Raw genomic sequence first — 22363 nt, 5'->3', positions numbered from 1 at the left:
ACCAATTTCTAAAGGTCATCTCCTAGAGCAGCGCATGAGCGCTGCCTAGGCGAGACCTAAAAAGGGCACCCCAAGCAGCAAAGAAAACGGATGCCAGAGACCGCATAGGATTGGTTCAGGGGTGGCGATTTCCAGGTAGCCAGATGGTGCAAATCAAATGAAATATCTGACACCAGAGGGGGACAATCTACAACGATCATGTGATTGTAGAAAGCACCACAGGAGTTGGGATACCTCTGTTGCAGAAAGAACTCCGAATGAAGCAATGCTGAAGGATTTCCACTTCGCCTGCATATTGTGCCCAACCAACCATTTACAGAAACTGGGAAATGCAAAACATCCATTATTCTTTTCCATTGGATCATCTTGTTTCCAAAGTTAGTCAACAAATAATTGTATAAAACACTATATCAGCGCCAGCTACCCCTTTTACTGGGTCAAAGTTTAAGTCTATAAGAGAAATCCTCGTCTGGAAGCATTAATGAATGGTTGTCAGGATTTCTTGCTTTCAAGTCAAGTTCAATTTAATTCAATGTTCACATATAAATGTGAGGTACAAGAAAAATCTTCACTGCAAGTAGGGAGGGGCCAGTAGATCTTGACGGTTGCCTTGGATCCATGTTTCCAGTAAAACTTAAGCCTTTGCTTTACCAGAATCTCAAAGCTCGTTTTCAGGTAGCTGCAGATGAAGAATCCCCGATGAACGCAGTAAAGGCAGAAACATTAATTTCTTCTCATTTTATGGTCTCTAAAACCAGCCCTGAAGTCCCTCAGTTTCCATAGGCTGCAAACAATGGAAGATAAAAAATTAATATACCTAGAGCTAACCACCACAGACAGTCAGAAAAAAAAGCTTAGTGTGTGACCAGTCTGTGTAGCAAGGACCTCGTTATTCTTTAAAACCAAAATCCGAAACTTTCACCTGCAACACCATTTCATTACCATAGTCACATCTCCCCTCCCTTACCATATTCCTCCAAGAGACCTTCGATATGTTCAGACTGGGACTTGAAGTGTCAAATATGCCAGTGGGTCCTTGCCTTTATGTTGTAAACAATTCTTACATCTCTGGAGGAGAACTCCACCTTCATCTTAGAGTAGTTCAATGACACATCGCCCCTACCCAAAACATGCCTCATTAAGAAACCAAGTGAAGATTAAAATGCCTTTTAACAATCCACATATCTCTAACCTACCCAGAGCCACTGAAAAGACAACAACCAGACAGTTCCAAGACTACGCTTACATATTGTCACCCGTGTGTGTTCATTAACCCGTAAGTGTTCAATAGGGTGCACCAAAACAGCCCGTGCTCTTATCAGTGAAGAATCTAATACCCACTCAATAAAATTAAGGGGAAAAAAATGTTTGCCATCCTATCTCTCAGAAGCCTACAACAATGTGGACCACAACATGTTGCTTGAAAGACTCAAGGTATGTGCTGGAATTTCTAGACCCATCCTGGACTGAATTAGATCCTTCTCTCTCTAACTGCAGACAGCAGATGAATTGTCAAGTTACTCAGGGTCCTGCATAGGACCACAAGATTGATCACCATCTTGCCTAGTCATCAACATTTGGGCACCTCCATAGTCACAACTCCTAGACAACTAACAAGTGGAATCCATTTCAATTTGGAGAACGTCTGCAAACCAGGTCAACATGACCTTGTGCCTGGGCCACATATTTCAATTGAATTATTACAATGGTCAGGAGAATTAATCAGCATGGCTCTTTTTCAGAATACTTCCATTCTTACAACTTGACCATTCAATGAAGTTGACAAGATTCTTGGTGATTACAAGGCCAGACTATTGCAACCTGGTACACCCTGAACTCCAAAGGCCAGTACCATAATGCAAAGGCAGCAAGACTAAGCTTGAATCTAAAGAAGGGAGATAATAAAAAACATGCACCTAAACTTTCGAGTAGCCTGTAATGCACCTAGCTACAGAACTATTGGGGCAATGGACCAAAATATTTACACAGGGTCTTGTACTCTGCATCTAGACGTCAAACTCCGCATCATCCATCAATTCTCTCTGAAAAATTAAACACTAAATATTGGAAAGTATTGAGCCCAAATCGGAGAACTCAGTCCAACGATATGCTTTGCAAGGACCTGAAAACTGAAGGATTCCAGCTTGCTTTCAAGTTGGCCTCCTGCACCCGTCTAATCTGATGAAGTATACCGGACTGACACCAATGACATTGGAATCTACCTTCCCGAGCTAATAGCGCCCTGAAGTAACAGTGGTTAGATGCAGCACTCCACTATACACAGTGAAAGAGCGTAAAACTCGTTATAACGTTGTTTTACTGTCTACCACAGCTATTCGCTCTTGCATACAAACTGCTGAGCTTGGCACAGGTAGAGGCTTGCTTATCAGGTTCAAGTGCTACATTAGTGGTACAAATGTGTTTCCTTTCAAACTGCAAAATCCACCAATAATTAAAATGTGTCCTAGGATAGAGAGGTCAGGAGCCTTATGGTGGATGTTCTTCCACTCCCTTTCTAACCACTGAGCACTTCCATCAGTGGTGACGGATGGTGCAGTTGGTCATGTGATGTGGCCATCATCCATTCAAAGCCCACTTTTGGAGCAGTGCACTTTCCAGAGTCTGTGTGCACGAGACAGTTCTAGGTTACTGTGATACGGCCACGAGTGTTGTGGCAACACAGGAACCCTGAACAGGTCACAGAACGGATGGGGGGGGGGGGGGGGGGGGGAGAGGGGCGGGGGGTGGGTGTGGGAGGGTTTCCCCTTGAAATATTTTAAGTAAAGTTAGAAACTGGAGTGCACCGCCCTGTACTAAATAGATGAGAGGCTCAATGCGCTTTGTGAATGATGCAATTGACCCACTAAACTGTTGGATTGGTTTGGGGGGTTTGGCTTAGTTTTTCCTTTGGATTGGTAACCATTGGAAAACCACCATTTTGAATTTCAACTACAGTTGTCCTTAATCCTTGCATTTGTCTTCCTGTAGATTATTGCTATAGGTCGTTAGCGCCCCTCCCCCCCCCCCCCCCTCCTGCCAACTGTGTAGATGCCCAGTGGGGGACTGCATGGTGCAGTCAGACATGACCCATGCATGGTCACTGCCATTCCCAATATGCTAAACACTGTAACAACCCGGGTCTCAAGCGGAGTCAAAAATAACTAACAAGCGAAAGTATTTCTATCCTTACTCCGACATCTCTTTGAGAGAGAACCCTTCTAAGACAGGACCCATCAATCACTTAAGGTGGTGAGTTTGTCATCATTTGGGTCTGTGCATCTCAATATGACGAACCAGTTCATGGAATAGCGATCTGGTAACGTACAGAGAAAATGCAACCAAAGAGGGTTATTGTCAGATCTCAAAGAGATTTCGTCAAAGATGACATTATACCCATAAATTAGTGAAGGGGATCCTAAGGTCAGCAGTACTAAATAATAAGAGTGTAAGTAAAAATGGCTAGCGGCACTCAAATGTTCTTTATTCGGTAGAGTACCCCTGTCATGTTTAAAAAGCAATATGGCAATCTAGCACAAATAAGTTGTCATTATGCTAATGTCCATAGCAATGTGGTCGACATGTTTCTGCCCTTTTCAGATCAAAAAGTATCGGGGCTTTCATCAGGACCTATGATACTGCTGTGGTTCAGTGACAAAATGTGACAAAGAAATTGAAAAAAGTTTTATGTGAATCAAATAATCCTACCGCACCGGTCAGTTCAAGAGATATCAGAACCGGGTACCTAGGGACAAAAAAAGTAGTTGAGAAATACAAGCAACCTGATGTATAAAAAAGACTCTGCAATATGTCATCACTCTAGAATGATACTCAAAAACGCATATAATAATGCTGTTTAAGCATTTAATTTAATAAATCAAAATGCACTTACCCATAAGAATTGGGTGTTGCCCTCACCTCAACCTGGTCCTAACTCAGGGAAAGGGGCCCCGCTCTGGTTAAAAAATGAAGAGAAAAACACAACAGGTCGCTGATTGTCATACCTGAATGATGCCTCCTCATAAAGCATAGCTTAAAACCAAGGAAAAGCCCATGTACTGTGAAACAAGTGAACCGCAAAATGGTCATGGTCTGAGCATTAAGTATACCATGGCTCAGTGATAGTCTAGAGGTACGGTATGTTCGATTTAAAAAGAAATCACTGGCTGTCCAATAAATGTAAAAAAGAAGAAGCAGCGTGCAAAGAGGTAGACTCGCTAGTATGTGGAGACTACTACATTTCTAAGACTTAATTTATAAGACTCCTAATATTAGGAAGAGTAAAGAGACTAGTGATAGTAAACAAACAAAGAAAAAATACTAGTCTTATTGTAAAGCTTGCTTCGTATGCTGGTAGCAGTATATTTAGATCAAGGTAAATATGCGAAACAGGGAAGCGAGAGCAGCTGTAGCACCTACCTATCCGTCGGTACCCCGGGGCGGTCTTTGAGTAAAGACCGGAGGTGTAGACGGTGAGGTCTTCGCTCTCTTTATAGTCAGAGGAATCAAAGTGGCTGCAGGTGAGAGGATAATCAAAGGGGGCTAGGTCAGTGCCTGTCCCGTTTCCAATTTCAAGTGCACATGTGTAGAGGGACCAATACTGATACAGGAACGCCTCAATCTTATGCGCATGTGCGGCATCCAGCCATTAACCGGCAGCCGCGAGCAAGTCTTCATGCTTGCACAGAAAGTAAAATCTCGACGCATCTCTCGAAGAGAGAGAACAAAAGCAACAGAAATACACTGTCTCTGTGACATAAACACAAATAAAGGCAGAGAAGGCCTGGTTAAAATGTCAGAATAGCTATGGATGTTAAAAAGGTTCTGGATGAGGCTACGACAGTGCTTTTTCAGTTTTACGAGTGTAATATACATAAGGTGGCAGACAGAGTCTGATGCAGAGATGCCTAGTTTCTGTGCACATGTGTGATATATAGCCCTATAAGAACCTTCATGTTTAGACAACAGGTACCAATTAAATGCTATCTCTTGTGATAGAAATAACAATTCTACAGTACAAAATTGTAGAGTTATATCTCTTTGGTAAACATCCAAGCGATAAGCTATAGCATCATTATCTTACAACAACAGCCAAGGAATATCATAATTAAGCCCCATTGTGTCAGAGTGTAACCAGTGTACCCATCTTTGTTCTCTGCGAAGCAGAAAGCGTTGGACATCTGTTATGTGTGGTGGAATGTAGGGTTGTTCTAAAATTACCCACTGTAGGTCATTTTCTTTATGGCCTGCTGTTATGAAGTGATTAGTGAGTTTGGTCGCACTTTTCTTACACCGTATTGTGCTTTTGTGTTCTGAGATCCTCAATTTGATCTTACGGGATGTCATGCCCACATAGTTTTTGTTACAGGGGCATTTTATCAGATAAATCACCCTTTCGCTGTTACAATTGGTGTGCGTGCTCAAGACCCAGGGTCTAGTAGTGCCAATATCTATCTCTGTTGTATGTGAAGTTTGAGGGCATGCTGAGCATGTCCCGCAAGGAAAATGGCATTCCCACCCTTTGCCTTCCTACCTACTTTCACTCTCCTTCCAAGAGATCAGGAGCATCTGTCCTGCTTGAGCCTGTTCAAGTCAGGAAGGGCTATGGTTTAAGGCCAGCATCCCTGCCCTGTCCACTTTCACTCCACCCAGGCTCTCACCCCCACCCCTTCAGAACTTTAATACATTAATTTAGCAGAATCTCTGTAGGCATCCTGAACACCAACAAAAACCCCAACTTAAAACACTCCAAGGTTGATTTCACAACCTTATAATGCACTTTCGTTTAGAATGCCTTTCCTAGAAGATGCTTCTGCTGCTGTAGAATACAGAATATACTGTGTGTAGGTGTTTGATTTCTCCTAGACCACTCGACTAGCGCTCCCATTTGGTGGGAGCTCTGGCTTCCAGGCTCCCATTGTCTGTCAAACAGATTTTCTAAACACTTAGCAGTGCTTTTTGGATATTGGGCTTCTGTTGCTCCTCGTGGACGCCATAAAGCTTTCTCTCTAAGCCAATGCTACCAGAGATTGGGCCTCCGTAGCCACTACATAGGCTCCATTATACAGTCCCTCCAAATATGCTAAGTATCTGCATGTATTCTCGCACTCTTTGTACTACATTCACAGCCCACCACCAAACCGAAGTCATCTCACCCAACACCACACAAACATGTGAACCTTGTAAAACATCCACTCCAAAAAGGCATCAATGTTCCACCCTGGTGCAAACCAGTGTTACATAGGTCCATGTCTAGGGTGCGAAGCACTGAATAAATACTAGGACACAAGCATACTCTATGTTTGTGTATGAGAGAGGTAATCTCTCTGCAGAATGCAAACTTCACCAGCACGGCCATTGAGCCTAAGCCCCCCTCCATCCTCAGCAAGTAGGACAATGGACTCGCCAGATCGTGTGGTGTTGAACTAGGTTAAGGCCCAACATAGAGTTTAACTTGCCACAAAGAATTGGACTTGCCTCTTCCAAAAGAAATGCAGCCACTTATTTTACCATACACTGACACCACCATAATAGGTCTGTCCCTCAGAGCATGTAATGTCCCTCATCACCTAATCCTCACCCTAAATGTGAACTCCTTAGCAAGCAAGATGGCAGCCCTCGTTTTTTTCACAGGCAGATGCATTATAGGAGAAAACCTGGAAGCCGACCAACAAGCAATCAAGCTCTCCCCTCTTTTTTCAGCACCTTAATTCTCCTTTAATAAGACCTATCCCCACACATCAAATGGCCATGGCTGGTTCTTTTGATCTTGTGCTACTAACACCCACTGCTTGGCGATCTCTTCCCTCTTGCAAACAGTCAGTATGCTTTCAATTTCTCCCCCTCCTCCTCTAAGATTGCACATTTTAGACCTCTGTGTGCTGTGCCTTTCCTCGCTAAGTGAACACCACCGTCCGAGGCCCTCCATCCTCCAATTCAACGAAGTGAATCCTCTCTCCCATTTCAAATCACACCATGTGAACTTCAACTGAAGGCAAATATCCCTGGTAGCACTTACCATCCATCATCATTCAAACCCCTTTACAATTCAGTCTAAGGGAGTGTGCTCCACCCCTGAACAAAACCCTTTTATTGTCTGATGAGACGGTGTCGCACAAATGACCTACAAAAGCATCAGAATAGTGTTGTCAACTATCACTCAAAGTATGTGGTTAATGTGCATGTCAACTACTCTTGATCCATCCCAGTCCTCAAGCATTCCCCTAGTCAACAGCATGGTTACTAGTTTCTCTCTGCATCCACTGTGGCCAAAAGCAGTACCAGGGAAGTGGCTCTGCTCCAGCGTCAATCAATGGGAGGAGCTCAATGTCCAGAACGCTAGCTGCTCCAACCAGGATACAGGAAGGATTGTGTAGAGTCCTCAAATCAAAGGCTAGAGTCACTAGACCAATTGGAGAGGCCATAGTTATGCACATCACTCAATAAGTTTCATCCTCCGAGGGGACTGTAACGTTGGGGCTGATGGGGCGTCATTTTGCATGTTTGAACCTGTATTCACCAGAGTCCTCTCCTGCCTTCAAAAAACATTTTTCAACGAGCTGTTTTTTTGTGCAACATGCAGCGATTATGGTACTTCCCCACATACCATTACATGAAGTACTCTGAAAGTCAAGTTCTACTTGTTTTCACTGCAGCTTTGTCAGTCTGTTTCCTCTCAGGTCCCACTAGCACCTGGTTTTCCTCCTATACACAACTTTTCCACTGTACCATATAAAAAAGAATCTTAATGTCACAAGTCTGCACAGATGGGTAGGGGAATAATTTACTACCAGGCTGTTTTAGTTAGCATATGGCTGGCGGTGACCCATAAGCCACTTACCCTAATTCTTCATCCAATAATTTCAAGTCTTTCTATTTGGAAGCATGAGATTTTGGTGCAAATCGCCCAAATCTTGAAGAAAGATTTTTAACTCAATTGGAAATATCGTTTTTGGAAAGCCTTTGTTTTAACACTTCTGCTTAATGACAAATCGCCAGGCAGAGTCTGCAGCCCACACATTAATTTGCTGATGTCTCTGCATGGAAATAGAGCTTTTTCCCGCACCTCACAAGGTTGATTAAGGCCAGATGGCCAAGTCAAGCCCAGGATGCAATCATTGGGTGTGAAGTCAGCCCACAGAACAATCTTTGGGGGGGGCCCACATGCACAAAACCCTGTGGGGCTCGCATGTCCAAGTACTCTGCCGTCAAATGACAAGGGTCTTTAAAGAAAGGCAGATGGTTGGCTCACGAGCTTAAGACTTATCTTGGAAAATGGAAAGATAGCCTGAAGCGTATATTCAAGATATTGACGTATTAATTTACTGTATGAAAAGGGGACTAGGTTAGCCTAGGGATGGTTAGCAACAAGGCCAAAAAAGTCCCATGTTGCCTTAAATACAAGAGTGCAAAAGCCTCTGCAGCAAACGACTGTGCACGCCACAGTGCAACGACACTTCAAAGATGCCTGAACTCACAGAACCCCGACGCTTTCATTCTGAGGTCCTGCTGCATGCACTGAAATCAGAGACTGATGGAAAGTACCAACACCAGAAAGGAATCATTGCACTCAATAGGGCAACATACTTCACCAATCCCCCACAGGGACGTGTGCACAGTCTTGCAGTTTTATTACTTTTCATATTTAAACTATTTAGTGACTGGAAAAGGGATTTTTTTTTTATTCGAGAGACTGGTATGGTTGATGTCTATAGGGTTATTCTATTTAATCCAAACAAATGAGGGGGGTATCATCTACTTTGAAACATTTATGTCCAATTTACCCTTTGTTCAGTGAAAATGGATACCAAAAAGATTCAATGTGGTCTTCAATTTTACTATAAATCCTTGGTTCGGATCGTTAGGCAGTTAAGACATAAAGAACACATTCCTGAGCCAGGGCATACATTGGGGCGAATGTAGTTGGTTTCTGCACGATCTCTCGGACCAGGAATATGTTGGTATCTTGATTTGGGAACAAAAGATCTCAGTTTGCGGATCCTACTCCAGCTGCCAGATAGATGTATTATTTTTTAATGTAACCGGGTTCACTCACGGTGCTTCTCCAGGTTGCGGTCTATGGCTACGATCAGGGCGGCTAGACACCAGTCCTAAACCCATACCTGTCCAGGAGTCGCAGCTTCTGCGTTCTTTCAGGTCCACTTTGAATCCTCGGTAGATCAAGGCTGCATAGATTACATTTCTTACAATTAGGTCTTGATCGACTAGATGAAAACATTTAAATTCCACCCAAACTGACGGTACACATGGTTTGTCCCTTCCTATACATTATCTAAACATTAGTAAAACCGGAACATGGTATCTGGAGTGTAGCCTTTCAGAGTACCAGCACAGGCCTTAGAAGAGGACTTCAAACAAAGTTAATTTCCAGGGCGTACTCCACGCTGCCAGTGATCAGTCATAACCAGCAACGTGTTTACACTTCACAATGTGCTACACTCTCTTTTTACTCCTGTTAGGACACATCACATTGTACCTCCAAAGATCTGTGTGCAACCGGCAGTCCGGTTCAGAGACTGTCGAGCCCACTCGGTAACAGAGCTGGACAATGATAGTTTGTGACTTGGTTTTCATGGTAAGTCTAGTTGGGTTATGAGGCAGGGGCTCAAGGCGTCAGACGGTACTGGCATTTTAACAATGCGCTTCTTCGCAGACAAGGTGTTGTCCGGAGGCCGGGTCAGAAGTCGAGGTCTCATTTGTCCAGTCTCCAATGTGGGAAATAGATTTTTTTTTTTTTTTATTGCCAACTAGTACTGTTGTGTTGGAAAAAATTGGTCTGTAAGTCTCCCTGATTGAACGTAGAAAATTACAATTCTATACTTGACCACGATTATGCAACGGTTTTTGACCCGTTTTGGACTGGACTGAAATCACGCACCATCGTGTCTGCCTCACGGCAGGGACTACAATCATGGCCGCAGAATGCCCCTCACAATGCTTAATCACCTACCCCTCCCCAAAAAGAACTTGAGGGTCGCCAAAATGGCCAGCCCGGCCCAGTTTGGACACCAACGTTGGGATTTCCTGCCTCGACCAGTTCCTCGCCGCATCTCACATGGCTGTTTCTTCGAGGCACAATTCGAAACATGAAAGCACCAGCAACGAATTCTATGTACCGTGATCATCTGAGGGACGGTTACAGTCGATTTCACAGAGGTCCATTTACAAATACATCCCTAAAATGGAACCCCCAAAGTTACTTTATAAAAATGTTTAACTATGGTCTAAACCAACCACTAGACGGCAGCATTGGGCAAGAAATGTACATTTTTAAGTTAAGAAAGCTCCAAAACTTTTATTTGTATACGACTGCAAATTTCGTGCGAATGAGTGCCCCTGCCGAAAACGAACGCCCCAGTTAGAAAACCGACAACGCATTCTCGAATGAGTAAAAAAAGATACGAGACTGGACTTTTTTATATATAACTTTCCCTCATACAAATTCATCTTCCAGCACAAGCAGTCGGCCACGCTTAGTCGTGCTGGCACAGTAATCCCTTGCGGTAAAGACTCGTTTCATTGGGCATTAGGAACTTACCGTACTCCAGTTGCCCCTATAGTGGAATCGTTTGTGGTCTCGCACCACAATAGTTAATGGCATTAAAGGGTACATGAAAAATAGGCCCATGGGGCATTAGCTTCTCTTGATTTCCGCAGAGCGCCGGCACACGCTGTTCCATGGGGTTTATTGCAGAAAGCCGCTCAATCGGACACAGCAAGACCTAAACTCTAGGCTCGCCAATGCATTATGCAGCCCAAGGAGACAAGTTGCCTAAAACCATTCCCCACTCGTCCTTACCTGGGCCGCAGTTATGGTGACAAACCTTGTGACTACCAAACAAACACAGAAAAACAAGGCCAGGTGAGGAGTGCGGACACCAACCGGCGGATGGAAGGAACGCGCCAGCCACAAGGTCACTTGGAGGTCATCCTTGGCTTCAGGCACGTGGCACGAACGCATACCTCTGGACTGCAAGCTTTGCTTCCTTTACTGCACGGACATCCATCCCCCAAAACATCACAAGGGGCAAAAGGGGCACCGTAGAAGATTTATTTGCTACAAATGTACCATGGAAAGCTGGCTGACATGACATTTACAGTAGGTGAGGTTGCTTCCTGCTAAGAGTCCTGGGGAAGTCCAACACTACGTCCAATGGACTAGGGGCACATTCCAGCTCCACCAGACGAGTTTAAAAACAAAATCTCAACAGGTTAAAAAAAAGTAGTTTCTTCTTGATCAGAACCACATACGCCACCCCGAAACTGGATTTTCTACCCTGTTTTTATGTTAAAAATGAGGTAAAAATATTCTTTGCTGCTTCCCCACAAAGGGCTCCTCTTCTACTTCCCCAGCGCCTTGTCAAGGTTGGTCTTGATGGCGTCCAAGAAGTCCGTGGTATTCACATAATGCTCGTTTAACCGCACGCTGAAAAAAATCAAAATAAAATGTGTTAAGGCAGGGATGCTGCGTCACAGAAGAGAGCCAATGGCCTAAAAACTGAAATTTTAATTGCCAGATTTAAAACTTTTCTGATGCACCCATTTCATTTCGGCAAGATGACCAGTATACGAGAGGCCTTCTTTCAATGGCAGGGTCTAACGAGGCGAGATGCAAGTAGCGCAAACGTCGCAAGATGAGGTGAACTATAAGCCCAGGCCTGGGGGAGCAAACCATACATCCCGCAGCATGAGATCACTAATGTGTGTGGTAAGGGCAGGGGACAGGCCAGCGTCATGACAGAGCCCACTGGATCACACGGCCATTAAACCCTTGCACTCGTGAGAGCCAGCCACTGTGTAGTAAGGGTTGGGGAAGCAGGATTTTTTTTATTTTTGGTGGGGGGGAGGCGGGGATAGAGTAGTGGATAAGTTTTGTTAAAAAAACTTTATTTCGACAATAAAGGTCATAAAAACATTCTAAATACATAATCAATAAAATAAAAATAAATATAACATTATAAAAACTTCATGCTTGAGAGTCTCAGCATCGATTGCAACAAGCTAAAAGTACTTACAATTAGTGAGTAACAACAATCGCCATCATTAAAAACACACGAGATAAAAATACTTCAAGAAATTTGCTAGCTGTGGCGACTAAGAACATGACGACTTTGGGATGTCCAAAAGATATTGAAAAGAAAGATCTCAGATTTGACAAATGGATAACCCGTGATCTTAGAGTCCACACTTAGCCTAGAAACTTGGCGCGGGAGCATGCACACAGTGGACGTGGGTCAGATATCCATGTTCTTGGTGCAGCTATGCTGCTCTAGTTCCCAAGATCTTACATATGGGTTTAATCCATTTATTACGCGGTCCTACATATGCTGAGCACGCCAACAAAACGTGGGAAACTGTTTCCATTCGATCAGTGCAGATGGGACATTTATCATCCGTTTCAAGGGTCCAGTTACTTGTAACAGATTTTAGTGGAAGAGATTAGACTCCGAATTGGAAGTAAAGCCTCCTATTGAACAGGGCAGATATGATGTTCCAATATGGTTCCACGAAGGGGGAAAACTTGAATTCTGAAAAACTCCCTGTCAAAGTTGTGCTCTCGATCACTCGGAGTTAATCGATCATTATCATGTACCAGTAGTGTTCTTTAATTTCTTCTATTGAAGGAAACTGGGCACCAGATGGATTGTACCTCAGTATCCTCACTCATGTTGGTCAGTATTCTTTTGATGTTTTGGAGCCAATCGATATTCAGGGAACGATCGGCCTCCACAACATCCCTCAGTGCTTCAGTGTAGTTTACCAACTCTACAAGAGTGGAAGAGGGGGAGAAGTCTTGCTTGGTTAGCTAGGGCCTTTCTGCCTAGATCGAATACCAGTGGTTTAAGAGGGGTGCTTTGCAGGGGGCGTATCATACTTCTCGAAAATGTATTCCATGCAATGGTAAGTGTGGCCATGTTCGAGAAGCCCCAGAGTTCTGAGCCATAAAGAACTGAGCCTAAGATTTTGGCCTCATAAATCGGAAGAACTGTGCTAATTGGCTTTCAGAATGAAAAGTTGAATTCCTTTACCAATGCACCCGCAATCTAGTGATCTTTAAGGGCCATTTATTCCACTTTGAGTTAACTTGGCCTCAAATAGGTCATGGAAACCTCAATGTAATCAAAGACTTAAGGTAGCTCAAGGGGCTCGTTGCCCAGCTTCACAGTGCCCCTAGAGGACTTGTCTTGATTAAACAATATGAAGTTTGTTTTAGCTGTGTGGATGACAAGGTCCCGAATCCTACAAAATTCCTCAAAGAGGAGAAGCACGCGCTATTGCCCACTAGGGGTTTTTGAAATTAAAAGTGTATTGTCCGCAAACATTACAACGGGGATTTTTTTTGTCTTTTTTTTTTAAAAATTTCAGCCAGTGGGACAACTAGCAAGAAATTGGGAAATGTCATAACGAAATAAAGAGGACAATGTGGGGGCAAGAGCACACCCATGGCAAACTCCTTTTCTTATAGGAAACCAGTCTGAGTTCACCCTCTCATTTGGGCAAAGTTGTCGCCCTGGAGACAAATTATCAAGGAGAAAGTCCAAGGGCACTCCCAGATCGTGCAAAACCAACCACAGCTTCTTGCGCGAAACCAAGTGAAAGGCAAATTTAAGGTCAACAAACAGCATACATGATGCCAGGGGCGGCTCCTCCTCTTTCAATTATTACCATTTTATGTTTGGTTGCGGGCGGGGCTGCTCTGCGAGCAGCCAGGCAGGGGAGGAGTGGTGTGTCCACTCCTGAGGGCGCAATGACTGTATGGTTGGCCTCGACCTGTTCCTCGCCACATTTCACATTCTAGTTCTACTTACCCATGCACACTATGATCTTCTCCAAGCAGGTTCCAATGCAGCCTGCATGGAGAACATGGCCTCCCTGTAAGCCCCTGGCTGGGCAGCATCCCCACCAATCACAATGCTGCCTGCAGCGTTTTGATTGGCTTAGGGAAGTGTCCACATGGAGCCTGGCTGCCTGTTTCCTGCAGGAGAGCTGGAGCAGAGAAGATGCAGAACCTGGCTGGCGGAAAGGGAAGTCTTTTTTTAATGTTTGTTAAATTAAACCCCCCCCCCCCCTCCCACGAGACATGCCACCGCGACTCCATGCTGCCCTTGCCGAGGACTACAGTAGTAGTGGATAATTGGGATGCCGTATTTTAAACAGAATTTCCGAAAATTGGTGTTCATCTGCTTCTGAATTTCTTTGGCAGATTTAATACACAGTGGAGGGGACCAAAGTTTACGACAAATTTTAAGTCCCATAGAAATTTATCCTCTACGCACTGTAAACTACTGGACATATTTACACCAAAACAGAAAGTAAGGGCTTGGTACAACTTGAAATTATTTTGTGGGCAGATTTAAATCTGTACAGTTGATTTTGAGTCTCCCTTCGAGTCAACCATTCAAAAAAAAAAAATCTGACAATTAATAAAGAGCAAATGATTTCTTGTCTTGAGGTGTTTATTTTCTTTAGAAGGCCTTCTCTTAGCCTTGGCCAACATGCGTTTCGTAGTTTCTAGGAATTAACCGTACGATTTAATCAGGGCTAAAAGTGATGTAGATAACCTTATGTATATGCCCACCACCCAAACTGAAAAAGTGAAGGACAGTTCAAAGGGGACACCTTGCTTATGTGTGCCGAAATGCAATGCCATTATAAACTGGTGCATTCGGGATGTACAAGTGAATTCAATTCAGGTATGCATTAGCAGCGCACATCACCAGGGGCACGGTGCTTGTGGACTTCTCACCATTGGAGGAGCGAAAACTTGAGGCACCGTTACATTAAGGGGCGATCTTATCGATATAGAGAAAGCGGTTCAACAACTCCCCTGATACTCTGCAACAGCTCCAGCCTAAATGGGAAACTGAGTGGGCGACTTTGAAAATGGGGAGTGTGAAGAGGCCACAGGCGCATTAAAGGAAATTGCCATTAAGACTGGTTAAACTGCGTATACTTCATCGATCCTACTATTCCTGTACGGCTCTCCATGCCATGGTTAAGCACCCACACGGAGATCTGTGTGTGAGGAGAGGTGGGCACGTTCTTCCTCGTGGTGTGGAACTGCCCAAGGATACAGCCATATTGGACGCATTCAGAGATCATGAGACTAGACGGGCTGCTGATACAGCTAAATGCTGCTTGTTGAACATTTGGAGAGCTGAGCCCCCAACACCACCTAGGTACAGCGAACAGTGGTTGACCCTTGGATTGGGAATAGCTAAACGAAATGTAGCTCGGCAATGGAGGGGCGGGTCAGACACTGGAGGTGTAAATGGAAGAAAGACATGGACTGGTGCGTGTTGACGGAAAAAAGTGATCTACCAAATTAGAGGCTGCCCCTACGGTAGCGGAAAGAAAAGCTCTCTCTCCAGCACCCCCATTACCACCCTCCCCCACACACACAAAAGTTGAGCAATTCACTGAGGTGGGGTAGACAAACACAGAACCTTTATGGCTAAGTGGGAACGTTCCAGCCATGGCACTAGGAGACTGGAGGTATAACCCTTGCTATACAGCATTGCCAAAATATGCTGGCAGTAAACTCTTGACTCGGGCAGGTTCCACAACAGTCATGTCTCTTTAGTGAGTAGCTCCCGAGTCCTTCCATCAGAACTCACACACCGGTTGTGTAACAAGCAAGATGGAAACTACGGAATCCGAAGACATGGTTTTTATTAATAATAGGTCTCTCCTTGTGATGAAGAGTTGAATTGGGCCATCACTCTTTGAAAATATTCCTCTGCACCTCCCCAAGGTATCCCCCAGCTAATTCCCTGTACCAAGGTTCACATCTGACCCCACACAGCAAGAGGCTCAAGAGCCAGGGCGAAAATCAGTGGGGAGATCAGATAGCCTCGTCTGGCTCCCGTGTGGGGCAAAGGCACGAGACACCACCCCGTTCACTCTAAACTGGGCAACTGAGCTCTAGTATAGGAAACTGATCCAGCTGGGTTCGAATCCCAGGCTTTCCACTACCACAAACATGGAATCGCATTAAAGTGTGTCAAAGGCCATGGAGGCGTCCACTGTCAGTACCACACTGGCCACTCATCAGCTACCTCTGCCATCACCACAAAAAGGCGACACAGGTTGAGCCTGGTCTCTCTATTCGGCATGAATCCAGACTGGTCTGGCAGAATCAGGGATGTCATCACCTGTCTAAGTCTGTTAGCTAATCATTTGGCGAGGATTTTAATCTCTGCATTAAGGAACGATATCGGTCAGTAGGAGCTGCATCAGTCAGGGGACTCCCCAGCTTTGTGTATAATTACTATTGTTGCTGGTCGTTGATCCGGTGGGAGTTGGGTAGTCGATTTGACCTCCAGCCACATCTTTAGGTAGGTGGGGCTCCATTTTACTCATAAGACCCTTATAAAGCTCAATGGGGATCCATTAGGACCCATTGCCTTCCCTGTGTTAAGTGACAGATGGGCTTGGTCAATCTCGCTGGACTGGAATTTACTATCTAGCATTGGTCTATGTTTTCTGACAGCCGAGGGACTCAAATATATTTAAGAAAGGCTTGGATTTCGTGCATCTCAGATTGTCCCCTCGTGGAGTAAAGATCCTCGTAGTAACAGACAAATTCCTCCGCTATATCATCTGGGTTAACTTGTCTCTTCTCGATCATTTGTTATTCCTAGAACCCAGTTTCGCAACTGGTTGTGCTTTTCCAGCTACACTAGTAATTTTCCAGCTTGGTTTCCTTCGCCATGCAGTTTCCTCTGGGACATTATGTAGGACATTGGCGTGCACTCTTCGGTGAGGTCTCTTTGCTTCCGTCTAAGGGTATGCGTGGTGTCCTCAGTTCTGCTGCCAGGGGGAATCTTTTCCAGGTCTGCAATTTCCTACTCTAACCGGTCTAGTTCGGCCCTTGCCAACCTTTATTCCCTGTGATTAAGGCGTACACTTGGCCCCTAGTCAGAGTTCTGAAGGATTCCCATAGTAACAGCTCCGAGCGGCCACAGACCATAAGTTTAGGCCCTGAGAAAAGGTTTACAGGAACTCCTTGCATAAAGACTTCCATCGTGACCTGTGCAATCTCACCAGTTATGGCTACTGTACTCACATTCAAGAGCACTTGTCAGGATCGGCTTCCCCTTTAGAAGCACTTATCACTCACTGCACTATAACCAGTTGCACATTTTAATCCACAATCACTATATTCTAGTACAAAGCAATACGGTCTTCGCGAAGCATTGGGCAATACACCAAAGCAGCAACTGGATTGTTATCAAATGCATTCATGCGACTACACCACTTTCTAATGTCTGGAAACAGGGACAGCCTAGGGTTCAGCTGTGCTTTTAATAAGCAGTCATGGGTTCAGTGTGTAATGCAACCTCCCTAACTACTTCAATTACAACCATTCTTATAGTACTTTCAAGTCAGATGTAATCTGTAGACTTACTAAAGCGTTTTAGGAGCGTTCAAAAGTGTAGTCAGAAATTAAGCCTGACCTCTGGCTAAAAACAACGGTCTGGGTAGTGCTTAGCTACCACTGAAGGGATCACCTGATTTAACTGTACGCTGAAGTCTCTCTCTGGATACACCAAACTTGCTTCAACACCCTAGTCGTGGGCCAGGAAAGTTCTTTCACATTCAATACACAGGTCCATACTAGGACTTGTGTACTGAATGTGGAGCATGCATGGGAGTCCCTGTCACTGCTTTGCCTCTTAAAGTAAAGGAGATTGCAGGATCCATAGCACAGACAGGAACCCTTACACAACAAATTGCTACAAGGCTGCTCTGCACAATCTCACTCACTCGGGAAAGTGGTCGAATAGCCTGGCTCTCTATAAACTGCAGTTCCCTTACTACTAGTATACACGTTTTAGTAGGAGCATCAACAGTAGACATAAGATAGGATGCTAGGTCTAATTCGGAATTGCCCCTCAGTGACTTACTTGCTGAAACCTCCATGAATGCAGCCAGCAAGGTCCTTGGTCATGACACCACTTTCCACGGTCTCCACACAAACCTTCTCCAGTGTGGAGGCAAACCTTGAAATATATAAAACACAATTAGAAATTCAAGATCCTATACATGTGGAAATTACATATGGTTTTTAGAGTGTGGTCAACTTAAATACTTTAAGCCTCAGTCTATAGCCGAAAACAAGTATTCCGTCACACACCTTCACTCTGGTGTTAACCTACACAAAACTATTTAACCGCTTAAATGCAGAGGACTCCTGGTTCACGTTCTATGCATTACCTCTGAAATGCGGAGGACGTGAAAGTCTCGTACTCCATATTCAGAGAGAAAATACTAATTGTCCTTTCACACAAAGAAGGTACTAAGGGAAGTGTAGGACAGCTGGAAGGTAGGAATTTTGTGGATCCCTGCCAATTCCAAAAGTTGCCACTAACGGAAATGTGAGGGAAATGTGTGATTTAAACCAAACGCCGATGTTTGCAGGGCACCATAGATAACAAAACAAACCGGCACCCATGCAAGTCACCACACTGACCTCCCAGAGTCTCCAATTTTGTTTACGTTTAGCAGGCTTTTCTGGGTGGGAGCCAAGGCCCAAATACCACTGGTACCCACATCACTAAAATCGATCAATTATGACGAAACTTAATGGCCCCACATAGCTTTTTTGGGACTATCATGCAGTGAACACAAAGCCTAGCTACATGTGGGTTATTCTTCTTGCTCCGGTGAAGTGTGGGGAATGAAGAATAGTAGCTCATTTGTTATCAATTGAATTTGCTCTCCATTTCAGGATTACAAATATAAGAGTGGGCAAGAAGAAAAAAAATAAAAATAAAAAAAAATGAAGACGAACTCCGCACATTTTGAAAAATGCCCTCTGTTCTACACAATATGGGTAACGCCAAATCTAGAGTTTTGCAAATTATCACCGTTGCTAAACTCAGTATCTTGGGCAGATTTAAAAAAAAAATGCATTGGTTTGCTTCCTACCCATTTTTCATTCTTTAGTTATTACTTTATGAACTGCTGCATGGTGACTGCACAATTAATAGAAGTATAAGCTGCAGCTCAGTTGTTGGCTCTGGCTGGATTCAGGGAAACCAGCAATATTTATTTCTTGCTCTATATCTCTCTCTATATCTCTCTCTCTCTATATCTCTCTCTCTCTATATCTATATCTCTCTCTCTATATCTATATCTCTCTCTCTATATCTATATCTCTCTCTCTATATCTATATCTCTCTCTCTATATCTATCTCTCTATATCTATATATCTATCTCTCTATCTCTATATCTCTCTCTCTATATCTATATATCTATCTCTCTATCTCTCTATATCTCTCTCTCTATATCTCTCTCTCTATCTATCTCTCTATCTCTCTCTATATCTATCTCTCTATCTCTCTCTATATCTATCTCTCTATCTCTCTCTATATCTATCTCTCTATCTCTCTATCTCTCTCTATATCTATCTCTCTATCTATCTCTCTCTATATCTATCTCTCTATCTCTCTATCTCTCTCTATATCTATCTCTCTCTATATCTATCTCTCTCTATATCTCTCTCTCTCTATATCTATCTCTCTCTATATCTATCTATCTCTCTCTATATCTATCTATCTCTCTCTATATCTATCTATCTCTCTATATCTATTTCTCTATCTCTCTATATCTCTCTATATCTATCTCTCTATCTCTCTATATCTCTCTATATCTATCTCTCTATCTCTCTATATCTCTCTATATCTATCTCTCTATCTCTCTCTCTATCTATCTCTCTATCTCTCTCTATATCTATCTCTCTATATCTATCTCTCTATCTCTCTATCTCTCTCTATATCTATCTCTCTATATCTATCTATCTCTCTATATCTATCTATCTCTCTATCTCTCTCTATATCTCTCTATCTCTCTCTATATCTCTCTATCTCTCTCTATATCTCTCTATCTCTCTCTATATCTATCTATCTCTCTCTATCTCTCTCTATCTCTATCTCTCTATCTCTCTATATCTCTCTATATCTCTCTATATCTCTATATCTCTCTATATCTCTCTATATCTCTCTATCTCTCTCTATATCTATCTATCTCTCTATATCTATCTATCTCTCTATATCTATCTATCTCTCTATCTCTCTCTCTCTCTCTCTCTCTCTCTCTCTCTCTCTCTCTCTCTCTCTCTCTCTCTCTCTCTCTCTCTCTCTCTCTCTCTCTCTCTCCCCATTCATTTCTCCATCCACAAACATCGCTGCAACCAGAAATGCTGACCCATCGAGATGATGCAAGTAAGAAACTCAATTTTTAAGCGGCAGTAGCGACTAGTCTACCATCACAGGAGAGAACCACCACTCCAGCACCTGAATTGGACAAACAGACTCTTACATAGAGACCATTTGAAACAACTGGACCAAGGATGGGAAGGCAATTACTCAACAAGACCAGCCTTCTCAAAAATGAATGTGACCAATGGGGAGAGGGTGAGGCTTTATTCAAAAAAGTATTCTGAATGCTACTTCTACAGAAATGTTCTACCAAAGCCTTGATGAAAATGCAAATACCAGAGATGCAGTGCTTTGTTTCCCACTTAACACTCCAGTACATACTTTGCTGGCCCTCCTTGTCTTGTGGAAAAGGAGTTTTTATACTAGATTCATACATTTCAATTATTCGAAGAAGTTAGTGCCCAAATTGGACTTACTTGATGAGGTCCTGGTTGCCATCCAACTTGCCCCTGTGCTCCAATCCACGAGTCCAAGCAAATATACTTGCAATAGGATTGGTGCTTGTGGGCCTCCCCTAAAATGCAAAAGAAACCAGCAATCATGCAAAGTTAGTTCACTAGAATTTGGGAGTGGGGGGGGGGCAGCAAGGTAGTTGGTGGTAGGGGTGGCTGCCTTTAAACACAAAAAAGGATGACATTTTAAAAACAAAAGGCCTTTACTCGGATTGAATAACTATACAGGACTTTATGTAGGTGGAATCCTTAAGACTACAAAGGAGCCCTCCCCAATGCTTCACCGTCTGCACAGCATAAGCCACTGGGCACTGGATCATGCATCAGTGCGCTTCCTAACCAAAGCAGACAAGACCCTGCTGCCGCAATCCAGCATTCAAGGTCAAATGTATTAAGTTAGTTTTCCCCTTCTACTTTTCTCATATTAGAGTTGACTTCTTTTGTACCATCAGTTAGATGTATTTATTTGTATGCTTTCGAGGACTTGGTACCTAAAAAAAGGCAACAGGTCTGGCTTTAATGTGCCAAGACTAGCGACCGAAGGCATGCTCTAGAGCCAACTGCATGTGCAACACATTGAAGCAAAACCTACTGGTTTGCCAATGTGTGAGCTCCAGAGAATGACAATTTTCAGGCTCTTTGCAAAATTATTCTTTGCCATTTGGAGACCAACTTTCCAGCAGCTACAAGGCTGCTAGCACCTGTTGCAGTTTGGCAGCATCTTGGGGACAGTGGTGGTTTCACTGATGGCACCCACCAACAATGAACTCAACATAGCACTAGCCCAGGCCGGCTCTTGGCAGTGCCCGTGCACCCTCCTTAAAAGAAAATCACCACGTGTCATAATTGCTAGGGTGTGTATGTATACAAAGGCCTTCTTCTAGGCCTACTCTCTGGGGTCCCATGTAACACCCATTAACGGTCATCCAGAGATGCACAGACTGACACTTATCTTGAATGATGGATCTTTATTGATGGCTGTTTTGAATCCCTTCACATTTATAATTCTGTTCTAGTTTGATAAAGCTTTCACATGTTTTTATTGCTATTGCCTGTGTAGTGTGTGAAGGAACCTTGCTTTACCGCAACTGTACGCGCTGTGCGTGGCAGTGAAATACAAAGTATAAACTGCAAGTAAGAGATCAATAATTTAATAGTATGATGATTTGGTGTGCTTGAAATGTCCATCATGACCTGCAGTAAGAGGTAGAATGAATGGTGCACCATTTCGTCATTAGCATGAGGTAAGCATACTACCGCTCCTCAGGAAAGGAGCCAAGGATCACTGTGTACATTGTAAATCAGACAGCTGTGCTGCTAAGGTAGACCTAAAAAGCCACATTGGGAATCACACTGTCTTCGAGGAACTGTATAGTCATGAAATGCAGGTAACTAGTGTCTAGAACTGGACATCTGGTGGTCGCTCATTTATGGATCCACGACCTTGCTTAGTCTACCTCTCAACAAATCCGTCATGGGGAATCCTCAATCACCAATAGTAAATCCCAAGGAAAAAAGGAAGCACCAATTACTACTAATCTACTAACTATTTAACTCTAATCTTGGGTTTTGGTGCAGCAGGCCACTTGCTGCTAAGTGCTTCAACGCTTCGTCAGGGGTTGTAAGCGCTTTATAAATACAATTGGAAATGACCTATACACCTTCTGC

At 43.6% G+C, this 22363-nt stretch overlaps 1 protein-coding gene across 1 annotated transcript in view; it reads right to left on the bottom strand.

Moving 5' to 3' along the window:
• Positions 1–11054: 11054 nt before the first annotated feature.
• Positions 11055–22363, bottom strand: part of IDH2 (isocitrate dehydrogenase (NADP(+)) 2) — a 45246-nt gene continuing 33937 nt past the window's right edge. Inside the window, exons 9-11 of the mRNA XM_085644408.1 lie at positions 20660–20757; positions 17928–18023; positions 11055–11443 (exon numbers count right to left, since the gene is read on the bottom strand). Of these exons, the coding sequence (XP_085500534.1) occupies positions 11359–11443; positions 17928–18023; positions 20660–20757 (279 nt within the window). The 3' untranslated portion in view covers positions 11055–11358. The remainder of the gene's footprint in view (positions 11444–17927; positions 18024–20659; positions 20758–22363) is intronic.

This window comes from Triturus cristatus, chromosome 3_1 (genome assembly GCF_964204655.1).
Source record: "Triturus cristatus chromosome 3_1, aTriCri1.1, whole genome shotgun sequence".
NCBI classification, from domain to species: domain Eukaryota; kingdom Metazoa; phylum Chordata; class Amphibia; order Caudata; family Salamandridae; genus Triturus; species Triturus cristatus.
Note: the sequence above shows the minus strand (reverse complement) of the source record. Positions and strands in the feature narration are given on the sequence as shown.